The sequence below is a fragment of the Euleptes europaea genome, chromosome 5 (genome assembly GCF_029931775.1).
Source record: "Euleptes europaea isolate rEulEur1 chromosome 5, rEulEur1.hap1, whole genome shotgun sequence".
Classification (NCBI taxonomy): domain Eukaryota; kingdom Metazoa; phylum Chordata; class Lepidosauria; order Squamata; family Sphaerodactylidae; genus Euleptes; species Euleptes europaea.
In genome coordinates, this window is record NC_079316.1 from 55902600 (window position 1) to 55928392 (window position 25793).

The following is a 25793-nucleotide window of genomic DNA, read 5'->3' on the forward strand; positions in this document are numbered from 1 at the left end:
ACACAGTCTACAGATGATTGTCTTGGGTCCACCTGAGGGCTAAGAAGGGAATTTTAATCAGTTCTCTCCTCTGGCAGCAGTGTTCTACTGTGCTCAAACATAGCTAGGTTTTGTTTCTCACAGGAGCCAGCCTAAATGGAAAACTTCTAGGTCACTTCACCGATGATCCAGGAACAAACAATCTCTCTTTTAGAGAGTAACAAAACAAAACCCAGCCTCTTCATGCTACTAATGTTACTACTCCAAACAAACCCATTTGGGAGCTAGTGCGGTGTGGGGGTTAGAGCATCAGATTAGGATCTGGGCAATTCCATCTTTAGTGGAAGTTTACTGGGTAACCTTGGGCCATTCATACTCTCTCTGTACACTTTCACATACAGCTTATGAGGCAAAGGGGTGACACCAGCTGAAAAGGGACTCTGCTGTTGCTACAGACAACTGGCTCTTGTAGCAGTCCTGGCAGCATGGTTTTGTAAAAGATTCGGAGAATCCAAACAAGACGTAGGCTTGACGCCAATTATATGGCTGCTGAGTAGCTAAAGTTTTGCCTATCACTGGTTCTGCTTTCCAAAGATTTGTTTGCCGGGCTAGTGCCTATTGTGCTGGGCGCTGACGAGCTCTAACCCCATAAAGAGTACGGACCTGTGCCTACCCCAGAAGTGTAACCAAAGGATGACATACTACCAGCTTGGAGGAATTGCACAACTTTATTGTTTGCAGCAGCAAGGCATTGGCATGGCATGGGAGCGTCATCCTACCATCGACCTGCCACCCCTGCAGGCTGATGTGCAACACCCAGCCATGCTGGGACACGTTAGAGATGGCAGTTCCTGGGACACACGAGGACAGCAGCCCGCTATGTGGTCCCCTGTCACTTGGAAAGAGGCCCCTTTGACAGCACATGGCAAGGCCTGCCCCCTGACAGCCCCAGCCGGGGTTGTCCCTGGCAGCCCTCCATCTTGGCATGTCCCCTTCCGGCCTCCCCCAAAATCCCTTATTGGGATCCTCCCTGTAGGGGAAAAGGGCACGCAGGCCGGTTTGCTACAGACAACTGGCTCTTGCAGCAGTCCTGGAAGCATGGTTTTGTAAAAGATTCGGAGAATCCAAACAAGACGTAGGCTTGATGCCAATTATATGGCTGCTGAGTAGCTAAAGTTTTGCCTATCACTGGTTCTGCTTTCCAAAGATTTGTTTCTTTTGGCAAAAACCCATCCAAAAATTGAACATAGGACTTTCTGAAAAAATTCTCTTTGTTCACTTAAGATGAGAACAATTAGTCAGAAAAAAGAATGAAAGATAAAGAGGACATGCTTTTAGCAGAATGTTGTAAAAGATTAAATCCCTATAGGTATTAGAGCCCCGCTACAGCTTTGTTTAACTATTCTATTTTTAACTCTTCTGTTCTGCAACAGGAAGCTATCATTAAAGTTTCCCTTTGCAGAGTGCTTTCACAGCAAAATATTGTAACATTTCCCAAATTACACTCATTTGGTTTTTCAGTGGTAGAAAGGGGAGACCACAAACACACAAATGGGCTTTATGATTTGAGCTGGCACTTGTGAGTCTGGGTCTGCTTGTAACCTAAAAGCAATTTGGGACAGTCTTCTACTGAGGCTAACCATAGAAAAAAATTATAATATCCAATATATGCAAGTCAACATTTATGGGAAAGCACAGCAAAAAGGTATTATTCCAAAAAATGACTAGTATTGCATCCAACAGGTCAAACAGCATTTTTGAAAGGATCTGAAGATGGTCGTGGACAATTCAAAGTTTAAAAGACAGACCGGCTGGACAACATATGATAAAAACCATAAAGGCTGCCATAGTTCCATCTGCTTTTTGGCTCTACAGACAAGAAATCATAATTTAAAGCCCTACATGGCTTGGGACCCACTTATCTGATGGACCGTCTTCTCCCATATGTTTTTGCCCAAGAATTAAGATCACAGGGAGCAGCCTTCCTTACTGTCCCCTCAACCAACGAAACTTGCTTGGTGGGTACACAAGAGACAGCCTTTTCAGTGGTAGCCTCACAATTATGGAACCACCTCCCCAAGGAGGTGCTCCTGGCCCCCTCACTTTCGCTCTTTAGGAGACAGTTGAAGACAGTTTTATTTAGGACTGCATTTGGTTCAGTTTAGTAGCAGTCTTGAGTAGTGATTGTAAATTTTGGTTTTAATTTATTTTATCATATGATTTTATCTATGAGCTCCATAAGGCAGAAAGACAGCTAATAAATGTTTTAAATAAACAAATAAATAATAAATCATCTCCTATTTTACATAGTTAACAATTTAATATTTTGACATTTGCAATTGTGCTATAATTGACATTGTTTTTGCATTGCATAGATTTTAGATAACTGTTCTTCCCATCTCGAGACTTCACCAAGATCTCAAAATCCTTTGCCATTCCTGGGCTGTATCCACACATCATTGCATATTGCAATCTTTTGCGAAAGGATTCTCCTTTGTGAATGAGACAATCCAGCTATAAATCATTGTTGCAGTGCAATAACAACGCAATATCTAATGTTGTGCCGGTGCTGCCTACTTGAAAACACCAGACAAACAGACTGGAACTCTTTAGCAACCTTCAGCCCTGCTGACCTTTAATCCCCTACTCTTATATCAGCTTCTTCATTTCACGCTAGAGTTTAACTACTTTTCTCTTACATGCTTATAGCCTATTGCGACCTAATACTTTTTGATATCTACAAATTATTTTTGCTCTAGGCATATTCTACAGAGTGCAACCACAGTCAAACTATATTCTTTGCTTCCACTCAATTTCATGTTTTCTTCATAACATTATATTGGATTCATTGGTCCCCTTCTGTTAAGAAGCTGCTCCATTGCAGCAAGGCTCCTACGTCAACATAAAGTAGCTTTTGATCCAACGCTGAGATTTTCAGTGACACAGAAGAAGTCATCCAGTTGATTGTTTTTGTGTACAAATGGTTTGCTGCAGAGAGGAAGCCAACAGAAGGGGCCACTTAAAGTGACTTCTATGCAACAGCCCTTTCAGGGAATACCTACACTTGGAGGGGAAAGGTATTCAAACTAGCAGGCAAACAAAAAACAGTATTACTTGTATTATGTCAGGAGAGACATTCTGGGGTTCTTGATTCTGATGAGTTAGACATACTTCACAGAAGTTAATGTTGAGAATGATACACTAGCACACTAAGAACTGGAACTCACAAATTCCAGTTCTGTGTCTGGATCACTTTCTGCAACATAAAGGCAAGGAAGGCTATTCCACATTTTTAAATGTATGACCCACTATGTATTGGTTATGGAACACAAGTCTGTGACCTGATCTCTCCTCTGAATGGCTTGGGGCAGAGGCACACAGTCTGGGAAATTATCCTATTAAGATTTCCTAAGCAAAATGCAATAGCTCAAATCCTGTGTCTTCCAAACCACAGAAGAATTCTCTTTAAAAAAACTTTCCTTTCAGTCAGCAGTCTTTCATGGCATCCGTCCTCCCCCTCCCCCACATACGAGTAATGTCCTTCAGGACAGAAAGTCACTGTGTGCTTGAGAGCCAAAAAGCCGTCAGCCCTTAACACTGACATTTGAGTCACTTTACCCCAAACGAACTCTTCTTCATATTTTACTACTTCTGTGGATCTTTTTGCTAGGAGGCAGCCAAAGAAACAATTAGGTGACCAAATGGTGGCATAGCCAACTGTGATAGCCATCTTCCCATAGGATTAGGTAGATAATCCCCTGTGCAAGCACCGGGTCATTAGTAACCCATGGGGTGAAGTCACATCACAACTTTTACTGGGCAGACTATGTTTATGAGGTGGATCATGATTGATAGCCGTGTTAGTCTGTCTGCAGCAGTATAAAAGAGCAAGAATACAGTAGCACCTTAAAGATCATGGGATCCTGCATGGCAGGGGGTTGGAGTGGATGGCCCTTGTGGTCTCTTCCAACCTTGTGTGATTTTGTTATCATGATGAGTAGCCGTGTTAATCTGCTGTAGAAGTAGAAAAGAGCAAGAATCCAGTAGTACCTTAAACAACATTTCTGGTAGGGTATGAGCTTTCGTGAGTCACAGCTCACTTCTTCAGACACGAGGTGGTTTGCCATTGCCTTCCCCAGTCGTCTACACTTAACCGCCAGCAAGCTGAGTACTCGTTTTACTGACCTCAGGATGGAAGGCTGAGTGAACCCTGAGTCGGCTACCTGAAACCGACTTTCATTGGGATCAAAAACAGGTCGTGAGCAGAGCTTTGACTGCAATACTGCAGCTTACCACTCTGTGCCACGGGGCTCCTTCCCATAGGATTGGGTCTGAGCAAATGCCAAGTTTACAGTTTATTGCAAGTTCTATGCCTCACTGCCATATATTTCTCACATTAGAGATAGAGCTTTTCACCAAGGATTAAAAAGTACATCCCTCCACCCAGACCATATTCCAGCTCTTCTACCTCTTGGGAAGAACCCTGTCCCATTCAGATGTTCCCATTACAATTCAATCGTAATATTTGCAGAAATAACAAGAAGTGTGGAATAAGGAAACAAAGACAAATTTCCTACAGGGATCTCTCTTCTGACCAAATAAATGGCATGTACCCTTTAGGCATACTCTCCTGTGTGAGGAACATGATCTCTAGATCATGTTGCCTACATACAGAGAAAGCCTCAGTGAGTGGTATGTTCCAAAGACAGCAAAAAGAGACATTGCTGTTCAGAAATGCTGCTGTGCACTTGTAAGAAAGTCTGCTTCCTGCACATAAACAATATCTTTGTAGGAAACCTTAAGTTTTGTAAAGTAGCCTTGGAAACGTGTACTAGAATCCTAAGCTACACTGTACTTTCCCAGTGCAAATTCTAAAGCTCTCGCAAAGCTTCCCATTTTTTAACCCACCAGCCCTGGTCTGGGCAAGGCAAAGGATGTCTAGGTCAAATGAATGCATGGGTTTGGTACCAGTGCAACACTGCAGTGGCACAATAACATAACAATGCAGGCCTTTCACAGATCGGATGTGGGTGAAGAGAGTGAAAAAGCGAGGGAAGGCAGTATAGGCAACCCTAAGCAAAACCCTAGCCTTGTTGAGAAGATCAGACCCTTCCCTGTCATCATGCCATTGCCAAAAATATGAGTAACATTGACAAAAGGGATTATAGGACTTTTTTTAAAAAAGCTGACTTTTAAATCAAATTTTTAAAAAAACATATCAGAATGTGCCTTTGGTATAAAAATAGTTCTTTCTGCTGTTAGTTTTTTGCCACCTTAGCAATACTAACAAACAATGCACTTGAAACTAAACAAGGTTAAAAATCACTTGTGAAAATTTGAGGAGTTGGTTTTTTGATGTTGGCTCCAATTTCTAACATGCTCAGCAACTACCACCAAAATGCCCTCCGACTCTGCAGAATGTAAGCATGTTTCTGTCGCAGAAGTAACAAGAGCCAGCGAAACAACACATCAGCCATTCTTAGCAATGTCAAATAGCAAGAGAAGCAGCAGTAACCAGTTTTTGTGCTTTTCAAGGGAACGTGTCCCAGAAAGCTATTCACCTCGACTCTGCTGCCTGTTGACCATCCCTCCCAGTGTCCATCGCCGGTCCAGCCGCCTCAGGTGAGCCTTGCGTCTCTTAGAAACTAGGTTGGAAATGGATGAGAACATAAAAGAAGGAAGAAAGGGGAGGGGAAAAAAAGATGGATGGGCAAAGAACAAAAACCAACAAAAACATGATAATTGCAAGGACGAGCCTTGGGTTAATATGGATGGGATGCAATAACACACTGGGATTAGTTTATGAGATGCAATAACTAGGTTAACTCGTTGAGGCTCAGGCGCACAAACATGTGTGTCCCTTACTGCATTTAGTGGACGTAAGTACTCCATATCAGTAAAAGATAGCATTTATCCAGCATAAAAATTATACAAATGACAAAAATATCATAGTGTCTTCACTTATACTATATGCTCTTTGGCCAGGAAAGATCTTAAGGACCAGATTTACAGCACAGGAACATTCACGGCTTTTGCAAAGATTGCAGTCCAGATGATGATGGAGGTTGTGAGAGAGTCCAAAGTTGCACCATACAGGCTGCATCCTTCACAAGGTCTATACTCACCAATGTACACCAATGACACTGCTAGGCTGCTATTACCCAAAAAAAAAAAAAAACTAGTAAAAATGGTAGGAAGTTTACTGGAAAAATGTAAGACCCACTTTTTCTGTGTAGTGGCAGACCCACAAACTATGGAAATTCTTCAGAAATCAAGCCTCTCAAAAATAAAAAAACTAGTATACACATTCCATTTTTAGAATGTCTGCAAGATGTGTCTAAATTTGTGCTCTATCACGCCAATATATGATTAGCTTTGAAGCTATGGCAAGCACATCTTGTGCTAAGGGATTAATTGTCTGATAACTTTTTTAAAAATGTCTGAAGTCCAGGAAGTTCACCTATCATGTCAAAGTTGGCAATTAGTCTCATACTCTGAACAGTCGGTATTCACCACAGACTATAAACAAAAAACAAAAAAGAGGATTTGTGACTATGAGATTGTTAAGATAACTGTGCACTGAGGACACTGTTTTCATGACAAAGGGCACATTCCTTTCCCTCGTTATATTCATAACTGAATCTGCCAGTTCGTGCGGTCATTCACATGTTGCAGAACAGATTCTATGACATGCCCCAAGATGACAAGACCTTTGGCTGACACTGTTGCTAGTATCTTCCAACAGTCAAAGAAGTGAAAGGCTTTCCACGCAAAGTGTGTGTGTGTGTGCCAGGATGCTATAAAGCCTGGGCTCCCCTCAGTTATTCCAAATCCAGTAAACAGACTGAAGCAGTGATTGCCCCTAATATAAGGCTCTCTTGCCACCTGCCTAAAATGCAGGTTTCCTTAAAGCAGAGCTCTTGAGATAGCACAGGGAGCTGGAACAATTGTCTAGGTGATCCAGAAACATGGCCTAGAGCAGAGGCTTAAAACTCAAATGGATTGGCCATTCCCCAGGGGTCACTTTTTACCACGGGCACCAAAAACTTCTTGACACTCTAGTCCAAGTGTACTGTCCTTCCACATATTCATATTCCCTTCTCACCAGCCACTGCTAGTCTCCCCCTTGTTGGTCTGAGCATCCCTTGCTTGCTTTCCAAAATCTGTTCACATACTGTTCCTCCTGCAAACATACCCTTTCCTGTCAACCAGGAAACCTCCTCTATTGGCCACAATTCATCCTCCCTCTCCTTGCCTGAATAACTGCAGATCACCCCCAAAGACACACTTTGTCAACTGCACAGCTAACTTAATGGAAGAGGAGAAAAGGTGTGCAGTCACAGTGGCTGATGGTCCATTCCCTTTGTCCTGCATGAGTTCATTCATTTGCATGGAATCCCACAAGCTACACTGAAAACCACAATAGGGCCTCACAAAGCCCCCAGCCCATACGTTTGGCAGCCTTGTCTTAGTGGTTTCCCACCTGTCCTTTGACTGGTGTTCACTACCACTAGAGAACCACACAGGAAGTGCTGTAGGCTTGCCCTCATGTAGGAGTGAAATGTGCTGAGGATAGAGGGGACGGTTTGTGACAACTGACCATGCACAAAACTTGAACTTTCAACATTTTTCTAAGCAACTGCGTTAGCTTATTAGAGTAGGGCTGCTTCAAGTCCTAAGAAACAGTGCATTTCACAGGATGTTTATATGCATACACCACAAGTGCATTCCACCATCGCTACCACACTACCTTCTTGATATGAGCTTTTATCTAGTTTAAGGACAGTAATGTGTACTGTACTGTCCCTTCTTACCCAGGTGGGAGGAATTCCTTATATTGTATACATGTCTGTGTTGGAATAGTATCTTCTGTGCACAGTTATTTTATGATTTAACTGACATACTAAACCAACATACACAATTGGTGGGATAAGATGATTAGAAAGTTTAGACTACCGGGAGAAAGCCCGAGACAAAACAGGGGCGCTAAAGCCAACACCTATAGGAGACGGGCTATATGCAGGTTTTTATAACAATATTAGACAATGTGACTTGGAAACTGGAGCAAAACTAGAATACTGGCAGTTCCTCCAACAGAGCAGCATTTTCCTTTGCTGAAGATGGGGCAGTGATTTCTGCCAATTCCCCCCTCTCATTGCAGACCCCCACTTTGTTCCCCATGCAGTTTTTAGGGGGTCTGCTCCTAGGAACAAAATTTTAGGGGACTCAATATAATGCAGCAGGAAGGGGGAAGTGGGAAAGCCTCGCTCTGCAAACTCCACAGATTATTGGATACATGCCAATTTCAACATCGTAGTGCAGTTATTTCCAATGCCTTATGTGTATCAGGGTGGAAGGAATTTAAAAGTGAAGGCAGACGTTTGTAGGCCATGTAAGTTTTTCTGTCCTTCTATAAAAGATGTCCAAGGAATATCTACAGGTTCAAGAGAAATGGGAGGGGGAAATGCAGAGTTGGTTTCTTATAAAAGAGCATAGGTATATTGTACACCAAACATATGAAAGACTGCAAGATGCTAGAAACCATGCATTAGCATTATCAAACAAAGTTATCATTACCTTGTTTTTTTAACAGTTTTTAACACAGAACAATAAATAGACTACTATAGCCTCTACCAGGCTCCTTACATGGTATACCTTTGGTGGTGGTAACAGGGTTTTGTGGTCTTCCAAAATTGTGCAAAATAGTTATTGATGAATACCAGACAGGCCTCTGTGCTGAAGTTTAATGCATGGATGCTAGTTTGTATAAAGGTCCAAGTGGACCTTTAACAATGCCTTTTTCTAACAAGTTAACTTCTCTTGGTACTCTTACCTTCCCCTCCCTTGGACATGTTAATTTCAGAATCATCTCTAATTCCACTCTGGGATTCCAGGTATGTGGCAGGGACCCAGCCTTGCTCTTCTGATGTGCTTACAAACCACCAACCTGTGAGAAGAATAAACATAGAACAGTTAGTGGGGTGGGGAAGAAACTATTTCTCCAGGTCTATCCTAACAATTTACACTTCTCTAAAACCAGTGTTACACCATTCCTTACAGATAGATCACGATGGGTAGCCATGTTAGCCTGTCTGTAACAGTACAGAAGAACAAGAGTCCAGTAGCACTTCAAAGACTAACAAAATTTCTGGCAGGGTATGAGGTTCATGAGCTACAACATCTGAAGAAGTGAGCTGTGGCTCACAAAAGCTGCCAGAAATGTTGTTAGTCTTTAAGGTATTACTGGACTCTTGCTCTTTTCTACCATTCCTTACAATTAGAACAACCATTATTCTATAAAGGGATCTTTCAGTGCCCTAATTGACATTTTGACCCCTCCCCACGTGCACACACTCTACCATCATATCAATAATGAAAGATAAGAATAAGCAAAAATTCTGTGTACTTTAGCTCAGCTGTCACAACTAGAACATCATCTAACATCTTAGCAGTTTCTCTGAGGTGATCGGTTTTCTTCATTGACAACAGAAATCTACGTGATTGGACACAGCTGTAGAGGAACACAGAAGAAATCCCAAGTTCATTTTTTTGAAAGAGGAGAGTAATCAATGTGCAACGAGGTCTCTACACAAGTCTGTACAACTGTCCACATTTCAGAGAAAACGTTGGGAGCTGGTTCTGTAGATCAGCTAAGACACTGATCGTGCTCAGAATTCATTAAGAAAATGTTTGCTCTCCTTCCTGCCCAAGAAGAAACTGCTAGAATTCCTTACTTTACATAAAGCACACTTTATTGTTGAAAGTAAAGTGCAAACAGGTATGCAAAGCTGAGTGACAAAGTTGACATAGGCACAAGAATAAATAGCACAACCACTGAAACTACGTTATCCATAAAACCTGATTGTACAGACGCTCCATATAGCTCAACTTGCTTTGTGTTCACTTAAATTTATCGGTCTTCCCAAATATTTTGGAATTCCTCTAGAGTATCCAGTTAGAAGTAGATGAAAATAAGATATAGATTCAACTATTTTCATTCAAAATATATAACTTCAAGTGATTTGTAGAAAGCTTTTCAAAATTCTGTCACTATGCACTCTCCTGACAAAAAAAGTCTTTTTTATTTGTATTCTACTGTTCTCCCCCATGTATTACCCATGGTTCAAAAACGGATTCCAACAGGCAATCATTAGGGAGAAAAAGGTATGCAGCTTTATTAACAGAGAACAGCCCTTTACCCAGTCCAATAACCTCAATAGGATGGAAAGTTGTCTTTGGGAGGCAAGCAAGCCGCTCTGTGAAGTCACACCTCCTGTCCGGCAGCTCGTCCTCCTTTAGCAGGCAATTCTTCTCTCTGGAAACCCGAGCTTCTTCTTCTTGTCTGGAGCCCACCAGATTTATTTCCCCACCACCAGGTGCTCATTATTTACAGTGCTGTGTGAAAGTTAACTCCCTAATTCCCTGAGACTGCTCTCACATGGGGAAGGGCTGTATTGATTACCATCTACCTCCTTGTAATTACAATGGTCTTTTGCAGTTTCCACTACATCCCATAGAGACTCAAGGCAGCTTAAATCATTCTCCTCTGCTCCATTTTATTCTCACAACAGCCCTGTGAAGTAGGTTAGGCTAGAAGTGTGTCTTCCTTATATCCTTCCGACACTAGATATATGCTGCTCAAGATCAATTGATCAAGGAGCTTCTAAGGGATAAAAGGAAAGAAGTGTGTCTGGTCCAAAGTCACCCAGCAAGCTTACATGACAGAATGGGGATTTGAACATGGAGCTCTCAAACCCTAATACGATACTCTAATACACTTACACTGGCTCTCAACTGTGCATATTTTTATGGAAGCATGGATTACTTCCTCTCCAACAGCTCCAAAAAGTGTTGGTCATTAAGAACTGTACTAATTAACAGGTAAGTAACTTCTTGCATCTTCCCATCTGTAAAATCCAGCTGAACCAAAAACTTCTGATGCTATACTGTGATTGATATTTGAAATCATATTTAATACAGCATGCATTATTAAATGATTCCCTCTGTATTTGGACAATGTATACAAACTATTAAAATGAGTTCAATCCAATTTAGTAAATGCTTTTCTTTTTTAAAGAAGAAAAATCGCTGTACGAATCTTACAGTGTAAAAACTCTTAATAGATTTCCATTTCAGCCTTAGTGAAGGTAAATAATTTATCACTTTTATTTAAAAGCCATGGGAAAATAGTCTTCTTGGGGTGGTAAAACTGTTCACTGCCAAGAAGGATTGTCAGTGAAGTGTTTAACTACCAGCAACAACCTGATCTTAGAGGTGGCCTAATGAAACAAACTACAAAATAAAACTCATTACCCACAAACCAAACCCCTCTCAAAAATTTGAAAGTAGTCTGTTAATACGGGCACTAGATGATAAGTTGTCATTTTTTTAAGCAGAACACAGTGAAGCCACAGGGATATCTTCTTCTGCCAAGCATGGAGATATACTTTGACCTTCATGCATATCAGACCATGGTTTATTATTATGAGAATGAGTCTGCAGGATCCTCATTCATGCACCCTTCCATAGACACAGCTCTACAATGAGTCTTCCATTTTTACAACAAAGCCTTGTTTGTAAATACATATGATCAAACCCATAAAGTAGGGTTGTCTCTTTTCCTTATAAACCAGGAATACAAATGCTGGTTTAATCCTGAGTCAAAGATAAGAGAGCAAGCAATAGTTTATGGTTCAGATGCAACAAACCACGGCTTGCTGTGAATAAGGAATAGACATGAACGAGGGGTGGAAAGGGTGTGTGAGCACAATGATGTTTCATGTTTATTCACATAACAAACAAATTGATTGTTATATGTGATGAATGCCAGTGATTACACATGCTTAATCTTATTGGGATTTAACATTTGAAAAATGAATAATTTAAGAGGTCTCATGTCCTATGCTTTATCTAAATCTAATTCTCGAATTGAAAGTACTCAAATCCATAAGCATGTGTGTGTAAGTACTAAATAATCTTAGAAATTCAAAGTCCATTTGCAATGGAAAGCTGCTTCCTCATGGACACTTTATTATACCTTTGCTTCCAAATTGGAGGTTTGTTAAAAACATCCACACAGCATCTTGTAATCCACTTCCCAGGTTTTCCCTTGCTTTGTTTCGATCTTTCCCAAACATGCACTGCTACAATCTTTTTTGAAAGCATTCAGTCCAAGCACTTTTGTTTGCCACCTGGATGGGAAGGTGTGCATTTTCAAGGGGCCCACTGGTGGCATTTTCCTTACATCAGCCCCTCATAGCCACCATTTTCCGTGCCCCACAACTGGAAGGGTTTTTAAATTGGTCATTACGATAGCATGGCAACATCATACCAATCTCTTCCTGTGAGTTCTCATTTCCACTTTTAAAAAAATCTGTAGTCTATTTCACTGTGGATATATAAGGACAAATATGCAGGCAGATGTCCCGATTGCATGGAAAACAATGGGGGAGGGGAAGCTGAGAGATAGCTGGACCAGGGCAGAAATTCACTGCTCAACTGATTGTGTGAATGTGTTGTTGCCTCTGCAAATGCCTCTGCATTTGCAAAGGCAATGAAAGCAATACAGAGAATCGTAGTCATGTGGATACAACTGAAGACAGTATTAAACAGGTAAGTATTATGATTGCCCTGTTTGAGTTCAGCAGGGAACAAAGCACCCTGGATGTCACCACTGCTTAGCACCATTTCATCCTGGGACCCAATAAGTACAGGTTTCCATTTTTTGGCCCAAGAAAATTTTTGGGAACTTCATTTCACAATATTCCCAGTCAGAAAAAAACTAAATTTAGTTACACTATCACAGCAGGAGGAAGATTCTCTCAACATGACTTCACTGATGGCATCCAATGTCACAAAACAATAAAGATAAGAAAGCCAACTTGTTTTTTAAAAGCTTCATATAGACAGCCTGCTGCTGAAATGAGGACTTGCTAAGTGGCAGAGAAGAATAGGAGAAATGTTGAGCTGAACATGCATTAGCAATTATGGCAAGGAAATAAATAGACCAGAAGCTGATATACATCTGACCCTAATTAGATGGAAATGGTCCTACAGATTCTTCTTCAGAAGTAGTGTTCATATGAGCATTAAAAGGACTTCACTATAAACACTCTAATAAAACCATGAACTTTGAGGCATGTCATTTCACCCTTTTTAGTTTTATGTGCTAGGATTTCACTGAAGGCCATTTTCAAACCCTTTGTCAGATAGGCTCTCTGCCGGCCCCGGATAAGAAACAAGATGGTTCCCCCCCACGGACAAAATGGAGTTTTTGTGCACTCCATTCCTCCCCCTTTTGTACCCGGTCTCCTGACCAAGATCTGCACCTCAATGGAGACCCGCCTGAGTAATCGCTGATCTGATACCGGGTCCCGCAAAACAATGCCGGGAGCCCGGGAAGATCAGCCAGTTAACGCACGCATTTATTTCCTGTATGCGTTGCCTTAAGTCATTACCGGTAGTTCATTTCTGTATTGTTTCTTTGTTTCTATAACCTAATCAACCCCATTGTATTTACCCTATATATGTACGGATACTCCCCCATGTCTGTATTCTAGCCTTATGTTTCTGCTGGACTCGCTGTCTTGCTGAAATAAAACTTTTAACTCGCTGCACCATCTGGAGGAAAGTCTTTATTACCAGGAACGCAACATGTTGCTGAGACCTGACACCCTTATATGGAGACAAGAGTTCTCCAAATTAAAGTAGACTCCCCAACTAAAAAAAACAACATCACGACTACTGTGGTTATATTTGGAGGCCCTGCTTCAGGCACCCTTGCTTTCCGAGATTAGGCAGATGGTGCAGAGTGGTAAGATGCAGTACTGCAGTCCAAGCTCTGCTCACGACCTGAGTTCGATCCCAACGGAAGTTGGTTTCAGGTAGCCGGCTCAAGGTTGACTCAGCCTTCCATCCTTCCAAGGTCGTTAAAATGAGTACCCAGCTTGCTGGGGGTAAAAGGAAGATGACAGGGGAAGGCACTGGCAAACCACCCCATAAACAAAGTCTGCCTAGAAAACGTCGGGATGTGACGTCACCCCATGGGTCAGGAATGACCCGGTGCTTGTACAGGGGACCTTTACCTTATTCCAGGAGAGGGTATTCTCAGTCATGGCACCAAAACTCTGGAACTCTTCATGTGTTCCCTTCTGTTGCCATATTCTGCCAGTAAGTGAAGACTTTTTTCGTGTGTTTGGCATTTCCTCGGTGATCCCCCCCTTCCTGGCCAACATTTTACTTTTTGTTTTAAAATGTCTTTTAGCTCTACTTTGAAATGTTTTTGGTTTAGTTTTAATGGTTTCAAATGTGATTTGATTATATATGCTTTAATTTGTTAGCCACTTTGGAAGGGTAGAAAGGTAGAATATAAATTTTGTAAAATAAAAAAATAAATTCTAACCCACCTCCACCCCCACCCCCCCAAAACCTACACTAGGCTGTACAGGAATGTTAAAAGCCCTCTCAGAGTCACCAGGCATATTGAACCACAAGAAAATTCCTTTATAGTACTGGAAACAGACAAGTTCTTCTAGCCTCAATTTGATGTCTAGGACTGGCAAGCCAGAAAACACAAACACAATAATCTTTTCCAGTATCTAGAACAGTGACTGTCAACATGGCACCAAAGCTCAAGCCAATTCATTTTTGGTGACCACAAGCTTCTCTTCTCTTCTTCCTGACCCCTTCCCTTCCTTCACATTTTCATATTTCATCTTCCAGTTATCCTCCTGCATGAGGCCATATTCCCTTCTTTTGTACTTCCTTTTTTCACTGTTGACATTCATTACTTCCCTTTGTCTCTGCCCTTCTTGAGCCCATTTCAACCTCCACTCCACACAATTTCTCGAGGGGATTTTCTTAGCAATGAAGATGATAGTAAACTGTTTAGCAGAGATGAAATAGCAAGATGGAGGAGAACATGTCCTCAGTTTGGTCCTGATGGAATACCAACAATATCTGACAGAGAAATAAGTGTCAGGGCTAACAGATGGTGTGCCATGGTGTGATACATGATGGAGTGTTGATCTAGATCAGGGGTCTCCAATCTTGCTGCAAGTGGGAGCACTTTTGGACTTTCGAAGAGGCAGTACATGTCACTCTAAAATGGTTGATATGGGGGAGGAGTCTAGTGGCAAAACACTGCATATAAAACACAACTCACCAGACTAGTGTGACAATGTGTATTATTTGCCAAGCCTGACCATCTCACAAACAGTTATCAAGATAGTCATCAGGCAACAAATAACACGGCACAAAAAACTAGTCTAACTAGATACACATTCTGGTAAACATTCTTTCCTGTTAACAGAGGTTAAATTCTCCAGCTGCAAAGCCACACAAACAATGCTCATGCAGTATTTCAAGACAAAGTTATTTGCTACAAACTCAGAACAAACAAAATACACCCTAACTGAAACGGACAAATACCATTTCTCTTTTTGAACAGGACCCAATTTCCATTTAGAAAGGAGTTTAATAGCACATGATCTAAGATTGTGCTAAAGTCACAATTCTCTCTCTCTCTTTCTCTGAGAAGGGAACAGTCTGGAAAATGAAGATTGAGGGATCAAATTTGTTCATGTGCCAACATAACGCATTTTCAGTCATGGCAAGTTATGAGACAGCGCTGCTTGTGGTTTTACCCTTAACCTACAGAGGCAGTGAATAGCTACCAATGCAGCATGGAATAAGCATACAGAAACAGAGGCCAGACTGTGCACGCAATCACCAGACCTAAGAAGGTCCCCCACTTCTGCCCAAGTATGCCATTAACTCCAGTATGTGCCACTTCTGGGCCACTTGTCTACCAGGCCGCACCTCCCTTATTGAGAAAGTACTCAAGAAAGATCAGGACAGCTGTCTGTATCTCCATTGCAGGCAAACTGTCTAGACATCAAGCAAAATTGCTAGGCTAAAAGCTACACAGTAGGAATCAAGGCTGCAGTATTGGAAACCAGCATTTCTCCCTCAACTGTCTGTCCTAGGTATTTTTCCTCAGGAGAGCTCACTTTTCAAGAGCCAGAACGAAACATGTATTTATGGGGTGGTTCCTCCCCCCCACCCCTCTTCATTTCACTGTGCGAGAAGAATCTTGCTTGACTTCACAATCCATTATGAAACTGCTCTGCAGCAACATCTGTAGGGAATTATGTAAAGTTTGCTCTGCGTGCAGCCAAACCGTATGAAGTTCACTCTCGCTCTCACACCATGGGGAACAACGACGAAAGTAACATGTCATACTGTGCCCCAGGATACCTCACCCCAGTTTCCCAATGGCATCAGGTTTAATGATGGCCAACCTAGCTAACTTCATGCTCCCTCCATAATGACTACTCCCCTGTTGTCAGAAGGATTTAAAACCATGCTTGGAGAAGTCCAAATTCACATGTATTCAAAGAGAAAATTCAGCATTTGCCTCAAAATGTGCTTATCCAACCCCACCAGTCTGCCCTACTCATTCACTCAATTTGTTTGGAGATGTTAACCAGCCCTCCTGCCCCCATATAAAGTACCACAGTATGTACTATGATACATTATATGGGGGCAGAAAGGCTAGTACTATGTTAAATCACTCCTAGTTACAGAATCTGAGAAGAATTGGAAAGTTGTCTGATCGCATGCAAAGCAAACCAAAATAACCTGAAAAGGTTAGCCTCTCCCACATCCAGAAAAGATTAAAGCAAGTCAGGAGAACATAGCATACTGGACAGGTTCTAAAGTAATGTCATAAGTATTACAGATGAACCACATTACATGCTACAAAAGGTTCAGCAGCCAATCAGGCCTTGGGGTAAAATATGGATGTTAACTAGGTCCAGAATGTAAAGATAAACCCTAAACCTCACCCTGTAAGCTTTTTTGAGCACAAGTCCATCCCACTTGATATCTGGGGTATCCAATGTTCATTAATTGTACATCTGAGAAAATACACACTTATGTCTCTAAAACTGAAAGAATTAAGCTCCTTATATTAAGAAAAAGCATCAAATTCAAGAACTTCCAACAACATAATAGATTACCCTTATTCAGAACACAACAATCCACAGAACATTTGGTACTGCGCTAGAACGTTGAGAGGTTTGATTAGGTAACCCTTCTCTCACATACTATTGAAAACAAAAGAATGAACTATCCTTCAGAAATTTCTGCAAGGGATTAGAAGAAGCCACCAGCCTAACAGGCAGACCATCTTTTTGCCAACAGTAATTTCCCTTTGACTAAGAAGTATGAGTAACACAGCCAGCCTCCTTTGGGATTTCTGCCAGTCATTCTCCATGTGTTTCAGACGACAGAGCTGCAAAAACTACTTCCACACATGCCCCAGTGTCCATGTTTTTACTAAAACTGGCTCCTAAGAATAGTTACTTTAATATATTCCCTGTTATGTCCCAAGAGAATGTGCAGAAGAATATGGAAGAGCTAGGTTGAACACTGCCAGCTACAGATACAACATGTGGGAGGCCCATGAAACTTGTGGGGGGGGGATTTCATCTCACCCTCCCCTTCCCACCTTCCAGCCTGACTGATGAAATTTACAGACGCAGCCATCCCATTTTGCACCTCTTGCTTCTTCCCCTCACCCCCTCCCCTTTCTCTGCAGGCTTCCCTCTCGCCACCCCACTCTTGGCGCCTCGCCCAAAACAGTCTGCGTGGGTGCACCAAGGCTTTTCTCTCTCTCTTACCCTCTCTCGGGGCTCGCCTGCTCGGGGCAGGCATGCTGAGGCCCCCACTGGGAGCCGCGGAGGTATGGCCCCAGGTTATGCCACCGCTGGTAGCCTGAGGTAAATGCGCCTTTTTATTTTGATGGGGAATTCAAACCTCCTGTTTATTTAAAAAAACAGATTTTGGATTTTCGGCAGGCCTAGAGGGTCCCCTGAGTTTGCAGAAAAACCTGTTGTGGAGAAGTGTACCCCCTATCTGTGGATTTAAGTAACCACAGGCAGAGGGCACACTTCAGAATTATATATATAGATGCTGAGCAAGTGTGCTGAATGGAGCAAGACGGGCTTGGGCATGGGCATTACAAAAAAAACCCTCCAAGCAGCAAAAGGGTATTCAGCTCTTGACTACATTTCCACAGGGTTTTTCTGGAGAGGTGGGTAGTGGTGAGGACAACTGTAAAGCCTATTGCAGAGGTGCTTTTCCACTCATGTGGAAAAGAGCCAGCGTGGTGTAGTGGTTAAGAGTGGTGGTTTGGAGCGGTGGATTCTGATCTGGAGAACCGGGTTTGATTCCTCAGTCCTCCACATGAGCAGAAGATGCTAATCTGGTGAACTGGTTTTGTTTCCCCACGCCTCCACATGAAGCCAGCTGGGAGACCTTGGGCTAATCACACTCTCTCAGCCCCACCTACCTCACAGGGTGTCTGTTGTGGGAAGGGGAAGGGAAGGAGATTGTAAGCAGGTATGAGTCTCCCTTAAGTGGTAGAGAAAGTCAGCATATAAAAACCAACTCTTCTTCTTCTCTTCTTCATGTAATAAGCAAGCATCAATTCTCTGTCCATTAGGTCTAATAGTATTTGCCAGCAGGACAGGGGACAGAGATAAAAAGGTTTTTAAAATGCTTTTGGTTTTACCCTGCTTTTTCCATGTACAAATGGGGACATTACATTTCTGCATCTTGGATTTGGATGAATGACTAAATATTTTTCCATCCTGATCATATAACGGTTATTTCGAAAGGAAACAAAACACTTTGCTGAACCACTCTACAGACTTGGCATGCAATCACAAATGTTCTCTCTTGCAATGTTGTTAATCTTCTATGCCAACACCACAATATCTATACTGGAAAACAGACTCATATATATAACATTGCAAGCCTAGACCCATCCTAAAATGTCAGTCACCCCAGTTTAGAAGGAGTAATATTCTCCCACCCTTTAAATAATCTACTGGAATAAAAAGATTAACTGTCTGCAGAGAGAGAATATGGTTAATGAATCATCAGGCGGAGGAGGGAGAGTATTTCCGTCTAACTTTATAATAACCAGATAGAGAACCCAGCATACAGTGGACTAAATTTATTCCCAATAGTAACTGCAAATAATTCCACGTGTTGGAGATGAAGAATGAAAATGGTACTGCCTGCATAAAGCTGTAAGAAATTCTTGCTGCAGCTAACTGCTTAGTCACCTCTGATTGGGCCACCAACTGGCAGGGTCAGCCATAGTGAAGAGAGAGGTTATGGTTAAAGGGGAGGAGCATTTGCTTCCCCCTTTACGTGAAAAACACCACAATGTAGAAATTCTAGTAATCTTAACTCAATAGCACTAGTGCTTCAGAATACTTATTTTTAACCTTAAAACCCCCATTTTTTTCAAGATGCTATAAAAAACCCCATCCCAAACATGCTATGGACTAAGTATATTCCCCCATGTCTCTTGGAAGAAGCAGAGTTAAATCTGTTCTTTTAACAGGAGTTGCATTCCTCTAAAATCAAACAGAAGCCGTAATGGGGGTAGGGGGAGAGGTTAGGAAAATACGGGATGCTTTAGTCATGAAGGAAACATCCCTTTAATCTGGACAAATCACAGGAGCTGCTAACATTAAGAAGGCATGTCATCCTTTGTGAACCAACGGTCTGCAGCCTTTTAGCTGGTGGTAAGTATTGTACAATATGTCTCACAACACCAGATCCATTCATCGGAAATGACTGGCAGGAAATGCAGTACGTGTCCCTGTATGCTTGCCAGCTTTCTTTTAATAGGCAATATACTTTTTGAAAGATGCTTTTCTGTTCCCGGAAATATTTCCACCAACCAGGTTCAAGTGGGAGTCCTCCTTCCATTTTGGCACGAGTTTTGGTTTCCTGTATCATCCTTGATGGCAAAGCTGCTCAATACATCTGTCTTCTTGCAACTAGGAATCTTCCATCCAGCAAGTGATAGAGCATTAAGAACTATTGCAGACATGATAGGACTGGCTTTCATACACAGGATTTAGAAACTTCAGACAAGAATTTGCATACTCAAAAAAAAGAAGGCAATGTCGCAATCTGCCAGGCTTCCTGTTTGTGTAGAAAGCCTGAAGATATGCAGTTTCTCATATAGCTTCCAACAAAAGATTAGGTATTGGTTCTACTGCTCAGCAAGTGACATTTATTCTTGACAGCCACTTGAAATTCTCCAGCCTTTGCTCCTATAACCCTGTCTCCCAGACAGTTATGATCTTCCAACAGCCAGCAACACTACCAATTCACTACGAGGATGTGAGAACGCTTCACTGAAAGAGATAGAATCCCATTTCTCTTAGCAGCCAGACATCTCTAGAAGACTTATGAGTAGGGAATGAACACTGTTTCTTGCAGCTGTAGCTCCTCCAGCAATTAGTGTTTAGAGGTACATGGCCTTGCACATGGAAATTTTGCTCTACAATGGGAAGCAACCTTGGTGTTAAGGTTTACCTTAATTTGTCAACTTGTCTAACCCCCCACCCCTGAAGATTAGGCACTTTAGAGTAAGGTAGCAAGCAACCTGAATCTGCCAGGACATAACAATTGTCTCCCCTCTTCCCCCCCACCCCCAACACCAAACTGCCATGTCAATAGTTTTAAAGGCAGACATTAATACAGAGGTTCATCTGCTCACTCCTTGAAGGAGGCTGTCTAAAGCTCATAGATTAAGCAAGCCACATTAAACAACAACAATAACCCCCCTAACACCCCCTCCAAAAAACTCTACAGTCATCCAGGATCAAAACTTCACACATGTCAAATGAATCTTTAAGGGTCGTTGGAGGAAAACAGATGTCTCACAATTGAGCTAGAGCAGTGGCTCCTAATATTTTTGGTATGATGACCCACTCATCCAAATTCACTTTGTAAATTCCAGGGCTGGCCCAAGGTTTATGTTATGGTGCCCAAGTCAAACTATGACCTTGGCACACATGTATTCAGCATTCCGTTTTCGATAGTGTCCAACCAGAAGTTTTTGAGAAACCAACAAACATAGCACATAGGGTGCAGCTGCCCCCAGTATGAACCCCAAGCAACTGGGAGTTCCTCTCCTCCTCCTCTGCCAGCTGGGCCAGAGCTGAAGTTTGAAGAGGTGCGCTCCAGGGATGGTGGTGCTGGATTGAGGAGATGCATGAAGATGGCAGATGGTATTGAAGTGGCTGATAGCAAGGGGCTCGGCGCAGTACATCTCCCACCACAGGTAGAAGGCAGCAAGGCACTGCAGGGGGGCTGAGCAAGAGGTCCGGCTGCTGAAGGAGCAGCCCCAAGACAAAGCCTGCGTATGTCCACACCTCATTCTATCCTCCTCTGGATTTTCCATGGCACCCTGAACAGCTCCCACCTACTCTCCCACCTCCCTACTACTATGACATAGCTGCAGGATGGCTTCCTCCCCCTCATTATCGTCACAAAGGATGAAGGGAGAGGAGAATGTGAGAAGCTGGCGGGGAGCAAAAAAAGAAAGAAAAAGATGCAACGGGCCCGGAGCTGCCATTAGAGAAGGTGGGCCTGAGACACACTTTCAGAGGCTTTGCGACCCACTTTTGGCGTCCCGACCCACAGGCTGCGAAACACTGAGCTAGAGAAGAGTCCTCAGTAACTAGTTCAGCAGCACCCCCACTATCTTTCGTATACTTGGTCAAAGGTCAGCACACAATTATTTTCACATCCACGGGTTAACTTTAGAAGACATGCAGACCTTTCAACTCAAGTTGAAAGCCGAATAAACTACCCAGCAGCAAAGAGATATCACTTCTATCCTCTGTCCCCACCTATAAAATGATACACTGTACAGGCTAGCTGAGAGGATGGTTCAGACAGATTACGAATTCTGAATAGTATGATATAAAGGGATCAAAGTCTCCCCCAAAAGTTATGTTAGGAGATTTAATTCAGACAAAGTCACTCTAATATTAAACAGAAGTTTCTTTCGCAGCAATTAGCTACAATGGCTCTTGCTCAGCAATAAGGAGAAAGCTGCAGAACATGGTAAGCAACAACCTGCAAATATTTTTTGTGTGTCTAATGCATATCCAGATAACTAGAATGGTTAGTGTAGCATTAGTAATATCTTGAGCATACACAGCAGCAACTGCATCTAACAAGGCATCCATGGAGCACTAGCTTTACAACACTTAATGCTGAAGTTACGTAATGCAATTAGTGATGTTTTCATCCCAGCAGCTTTTACCAACGACAGGGTAGAACAATTTCAGCAGGCAGGGGAGCAGAAGACAACCTACCAAACGGTCGTCGCCACTTCCTGAAGCATCCAGGCGTTCCTTGAACATCCCCCATCCACAATTCTACTTGGCTAGTGAGCACCAGCAGGATTACCAGGAGCACTTCGCATACGCATGCTTGGTCCGACCAAACCAAACCTGTTCTGACAGAGAGCGTTTGCTTTCCCTCCCAAACCGTCTTTCAGGCTTCTCTCCCCAGTCATTCCTGGCTCAGAAGCCACGCCTCGAGGAACGGAAACAACAGTCCAACCCTCTGGAACATGTTTCCTATAACCAAGCAGCCTGCAGGAGTCGGACAGCCAGCACATTTAGCAAACTGCCAATTAACTAAATGCGTTGCTCTGAACAGAGGGAGAGATTAAAGTAGGAGGAGATGGCCACTCCCAAAGCAACTCAGCAATCTGAATCCACAGTTCCTGCAACTCCAAGAATCTTCTGTTTTTCTACTCTTAAGATTATAGCTGGTAGAAAACCAACCCCAACCTACCATTATGAAGCATCCATGATACAGGGAGGAAGGGAGTACAGCAGAAATTAGAGCATGGATCTCCCTGAACACACAGTACAAAACTATGAAGTCTGACAAATCTATTTCACACAGCTTAAGAGAGTCTACTCCTGCACTTGGTACCATGAAATCAGGGAAGATTTTATTTTTCACTCTAGAGGTATAGATCATGTGAGGGAGGGCAGGAAAGGTTGTGTCAGTGCTTTGCTCTCGTGGCCCTTTCTTACATGCCCAGGGCCACTTTGGAGTCAGGAAGCAATTTTTCAGGCCAGATTGGCCAGGGATCCTGGATGGGTTGTTCCCCCCCCCCCCATCTTCTGGGCATGGAGTAAGGGTCACTGGGGGTGTTGGGGGAGGTATTTGTGAATTTCCTGCACTGTGCAAGGACTAGATGACCTTGGAAGACCCCTCCAACTCTATGTTTCTATGGTACTTCCACACCAACAACTGTCTCTGGTACTTATGCTATTTGCATATGTGATTATTCCTGACAAGATGCACAACATTCATTCTAAACCATGGCAGCCCCAAAGTTTCCTCATTATTGTCCCATCTTTCCTCAAGGGCTAGTTTATTGTGACCCCCCACCCCAAGTTTGTTATGGCAGTTGCTGTGCAGTCCTTTCAGATTAAGACCAACTGCAGTACCATAGCTATACTGGTGCTGTGGCTCAGTGGTAGAGCATCTGCTCGGCATGCAGAAGGTCCCAGGTTCAATCCTCGGCATCTCCAGTGAAAGGGACTAGGCAAGTAGGTGATGGGACAGATCTCTGCCTGAGACCCTGGAGAGCCGCTGCCTGTCAGAGTAGACAGTACTGACTGTGATGGACCAAGGGTCTGATTCATAGAGTTGAAGGGACCACCAGGGCCATCAAGTCCAACCCCCTGCACAATGCAGGAAATAAACAACTACCTCCCCCCTCCACACCCCTAGTGACCAGAAGATAGTCAAGATGCCCTCCCTCTCATCATCTGCCTATGGTCACAGAATCAGCATGTATAAGGCAGCTTCATATATGTTCATATGGTGCATTCACTGGTCAGCAACATGGCCACCAACTGTGCAAGCTTGCCTTTTCAGCCCCACAGACACATGCCTGCACCCTGCCTACCACCATTTTTTTTCTTTTTAAAAAGCAGTAGTGAAATGGATACATTTTCCATCTTAACCAGCACAGCAATCTGTCAATTTCCCCAGACTTCCCTGGACTCCTTGTTACCGTTGTCAGTTGCGCTGCCAGTGACTGCTAAGGGCTGCTGGTGATACAGAGGACTGCCTTCCGCTTTGTGTGAGTAGATTAGGTAGCACACAAATCACCACTAAGCAAGGCTATGGCTATTTAAATTGTTCTGAAAAATTAGATTTTGTTGTATGGGAGCACCTTACTATAAGAGATAGGGGCACCTGACAAAACATCCAAGCTTTATTTTGTCAGACAGCCACTGCAAATGTTCACACAATTAATTCCTGGAATATTCCAGTTCATACCACTGGCTTGTGACAGCACTAGCATACAACTATCCTAACAGTTTTGCTGGCAGGAAATCTGTTAGCCCAAGTCCCCTGGTGTTAAACAGAGGTTAGCACGACAAATTAGTGAAATGAGGCATAGGACCGCTGTCACTCTTCATACATTTCACAGAACAGACAAGATAAATATAATACCATGGGGCTTTACCCATTTCATTTACGAATAAGTCATCTGTGACATAAAAGCCGAAGTTACATATTTTGATCAGCTCATGAATGAAATTGAGATTTTGATACTGTCAGCTGTGAAGCAGACAATCCCCCTACAGCAAAGTGTTGAAATAAATAAGCAGCCTACTAAGTTCAAAAGAGCATATAAAACAGATTCTCTTGGTGTGAAACAAGACTAGAGGGAAAGACTGTAGGCTGGTAATATTCCATATGTATGGGTCTTATGTATACTATGCATTACATATTATTAAAAATTAGCTTGATGATGTACGATACCCACATTCCATTTGCCATTATCAATTCTCACCCTTTTGACATGCGACAAGATAAAGATCACACTAACAGTTAAAGGAATATATTCAGAGTTTGCTGCAGTACTACCACATAGTATGTGAAAAAATATGGTAACTATAGATGTCACATAAACTTTTTGTTAATCATCTTCATCCTTTAAGTTTGGGAATGATTGTTCCCATTTTATAGACAGGAGACTGAACTGCACTCATTGAGTGAATGCAGAGTTAAGATAATAATGTAGTTGGATGTGGTCTTTACACAGGCTATTACAGGATGCTGGTTTTAATTATCTATTGTATATTGGGTTATGTGCTTAGAAACCACTTGGCACTTATTTTAGGAAAAGCAGTATATAAATATACTAAACAAACACATCCAATTTATATTACATATTAGACTCAGGTTCTGGATTGTAACACTGGCTCCCGAAACCCAAACTAACTACTAAATCAAATTTCTGCTCCGTTTAATGCAGAGAAACCTGGTCACATACAGTTAGTTAGACAACTATGTTTTGGGAACACAATAATTGTTTAGCAGGAACTAGCCATGGAAACACATTAGTTAATCCCACTCCTGAGCTTGCATTTGAGACCAGATTTAATGATCTGCATTCTGGGCCATCTCCCTGAATGGCTATAAACACGAACCACCTAGAAAGTGGAGATGGTGGTGGTGGTGGTGGTGAAGAAGTGGGCAATCCTTGCAAAAATCGCTCTAAAATCTCCATCACAGAAATTACTGGCCTATTTGGAAAATAGCTATGCTATAAAGATTTTTCTGTTGCCACGAGATATACACAACAATACATGTTTTCATAAGACCAAAGAGAAACAGAGATTATTAGCACATGGTTGAAACTGGCTTCAAATCAGTTAGAGGGTGGCCTCCAGTTGCTTATTTCATTGGGTGTGGGGGAGTGAATTAGTCAATGGAACAAGGTCAGCGCAGTACTCATGGTGGGCTAGAGAGGTGCAAGATGCATTTCCCAGGGCCAGCTCTGCTGTGGCCAAATGGCATGGGAGCCAAGCATGGGGGAGGCTTTGCCTTTTCCAATTAGGAAATAAGTGTAGTCTTAAGCAGAGGTACACTTTTCTAAGCCCAACTAT

At 42.5% G+C, this 25793-nt stretch overlaps 1 protein-coding gene across 10 annotated transcripts in view; it reads right to left on the minus strand.

Moving 5' to 3' along the window:
• The window catches only part of SH3PXD2A (SH3 and PX domains 2A), a 271900-nt gene that overhangs the window by 23203 nt on the left and 222904 nt on the right, over positions 1 to 25793 (minus strand). For 6 of the 10 annotated variants that reach the window (XM_056849280.1, XM_056849279.1, XM_056849285.1 and 3 more), the window contains 2 exons: positions 8813 to 8926; positions 5541 to 5624 (listed from right to left, as the gene is read on the minus strand). In XM_056849280.1, coding sequence (XP_056705258.1) covers positions 5541 to 5624; positions 8813 to 8926 — 198 coding nt within the window. Of the gene's footprint in view, positions 1 to 5540; positions 5625 to 8812; positions 8927 to 22178; positions 22237 to 25793 lie in introns of those variants that run through there. The other 4 variants (XM_056849281.1, XM_056849283.1, XM_056849282.1 and 1 more) reach the window with 2 other exon arrangements.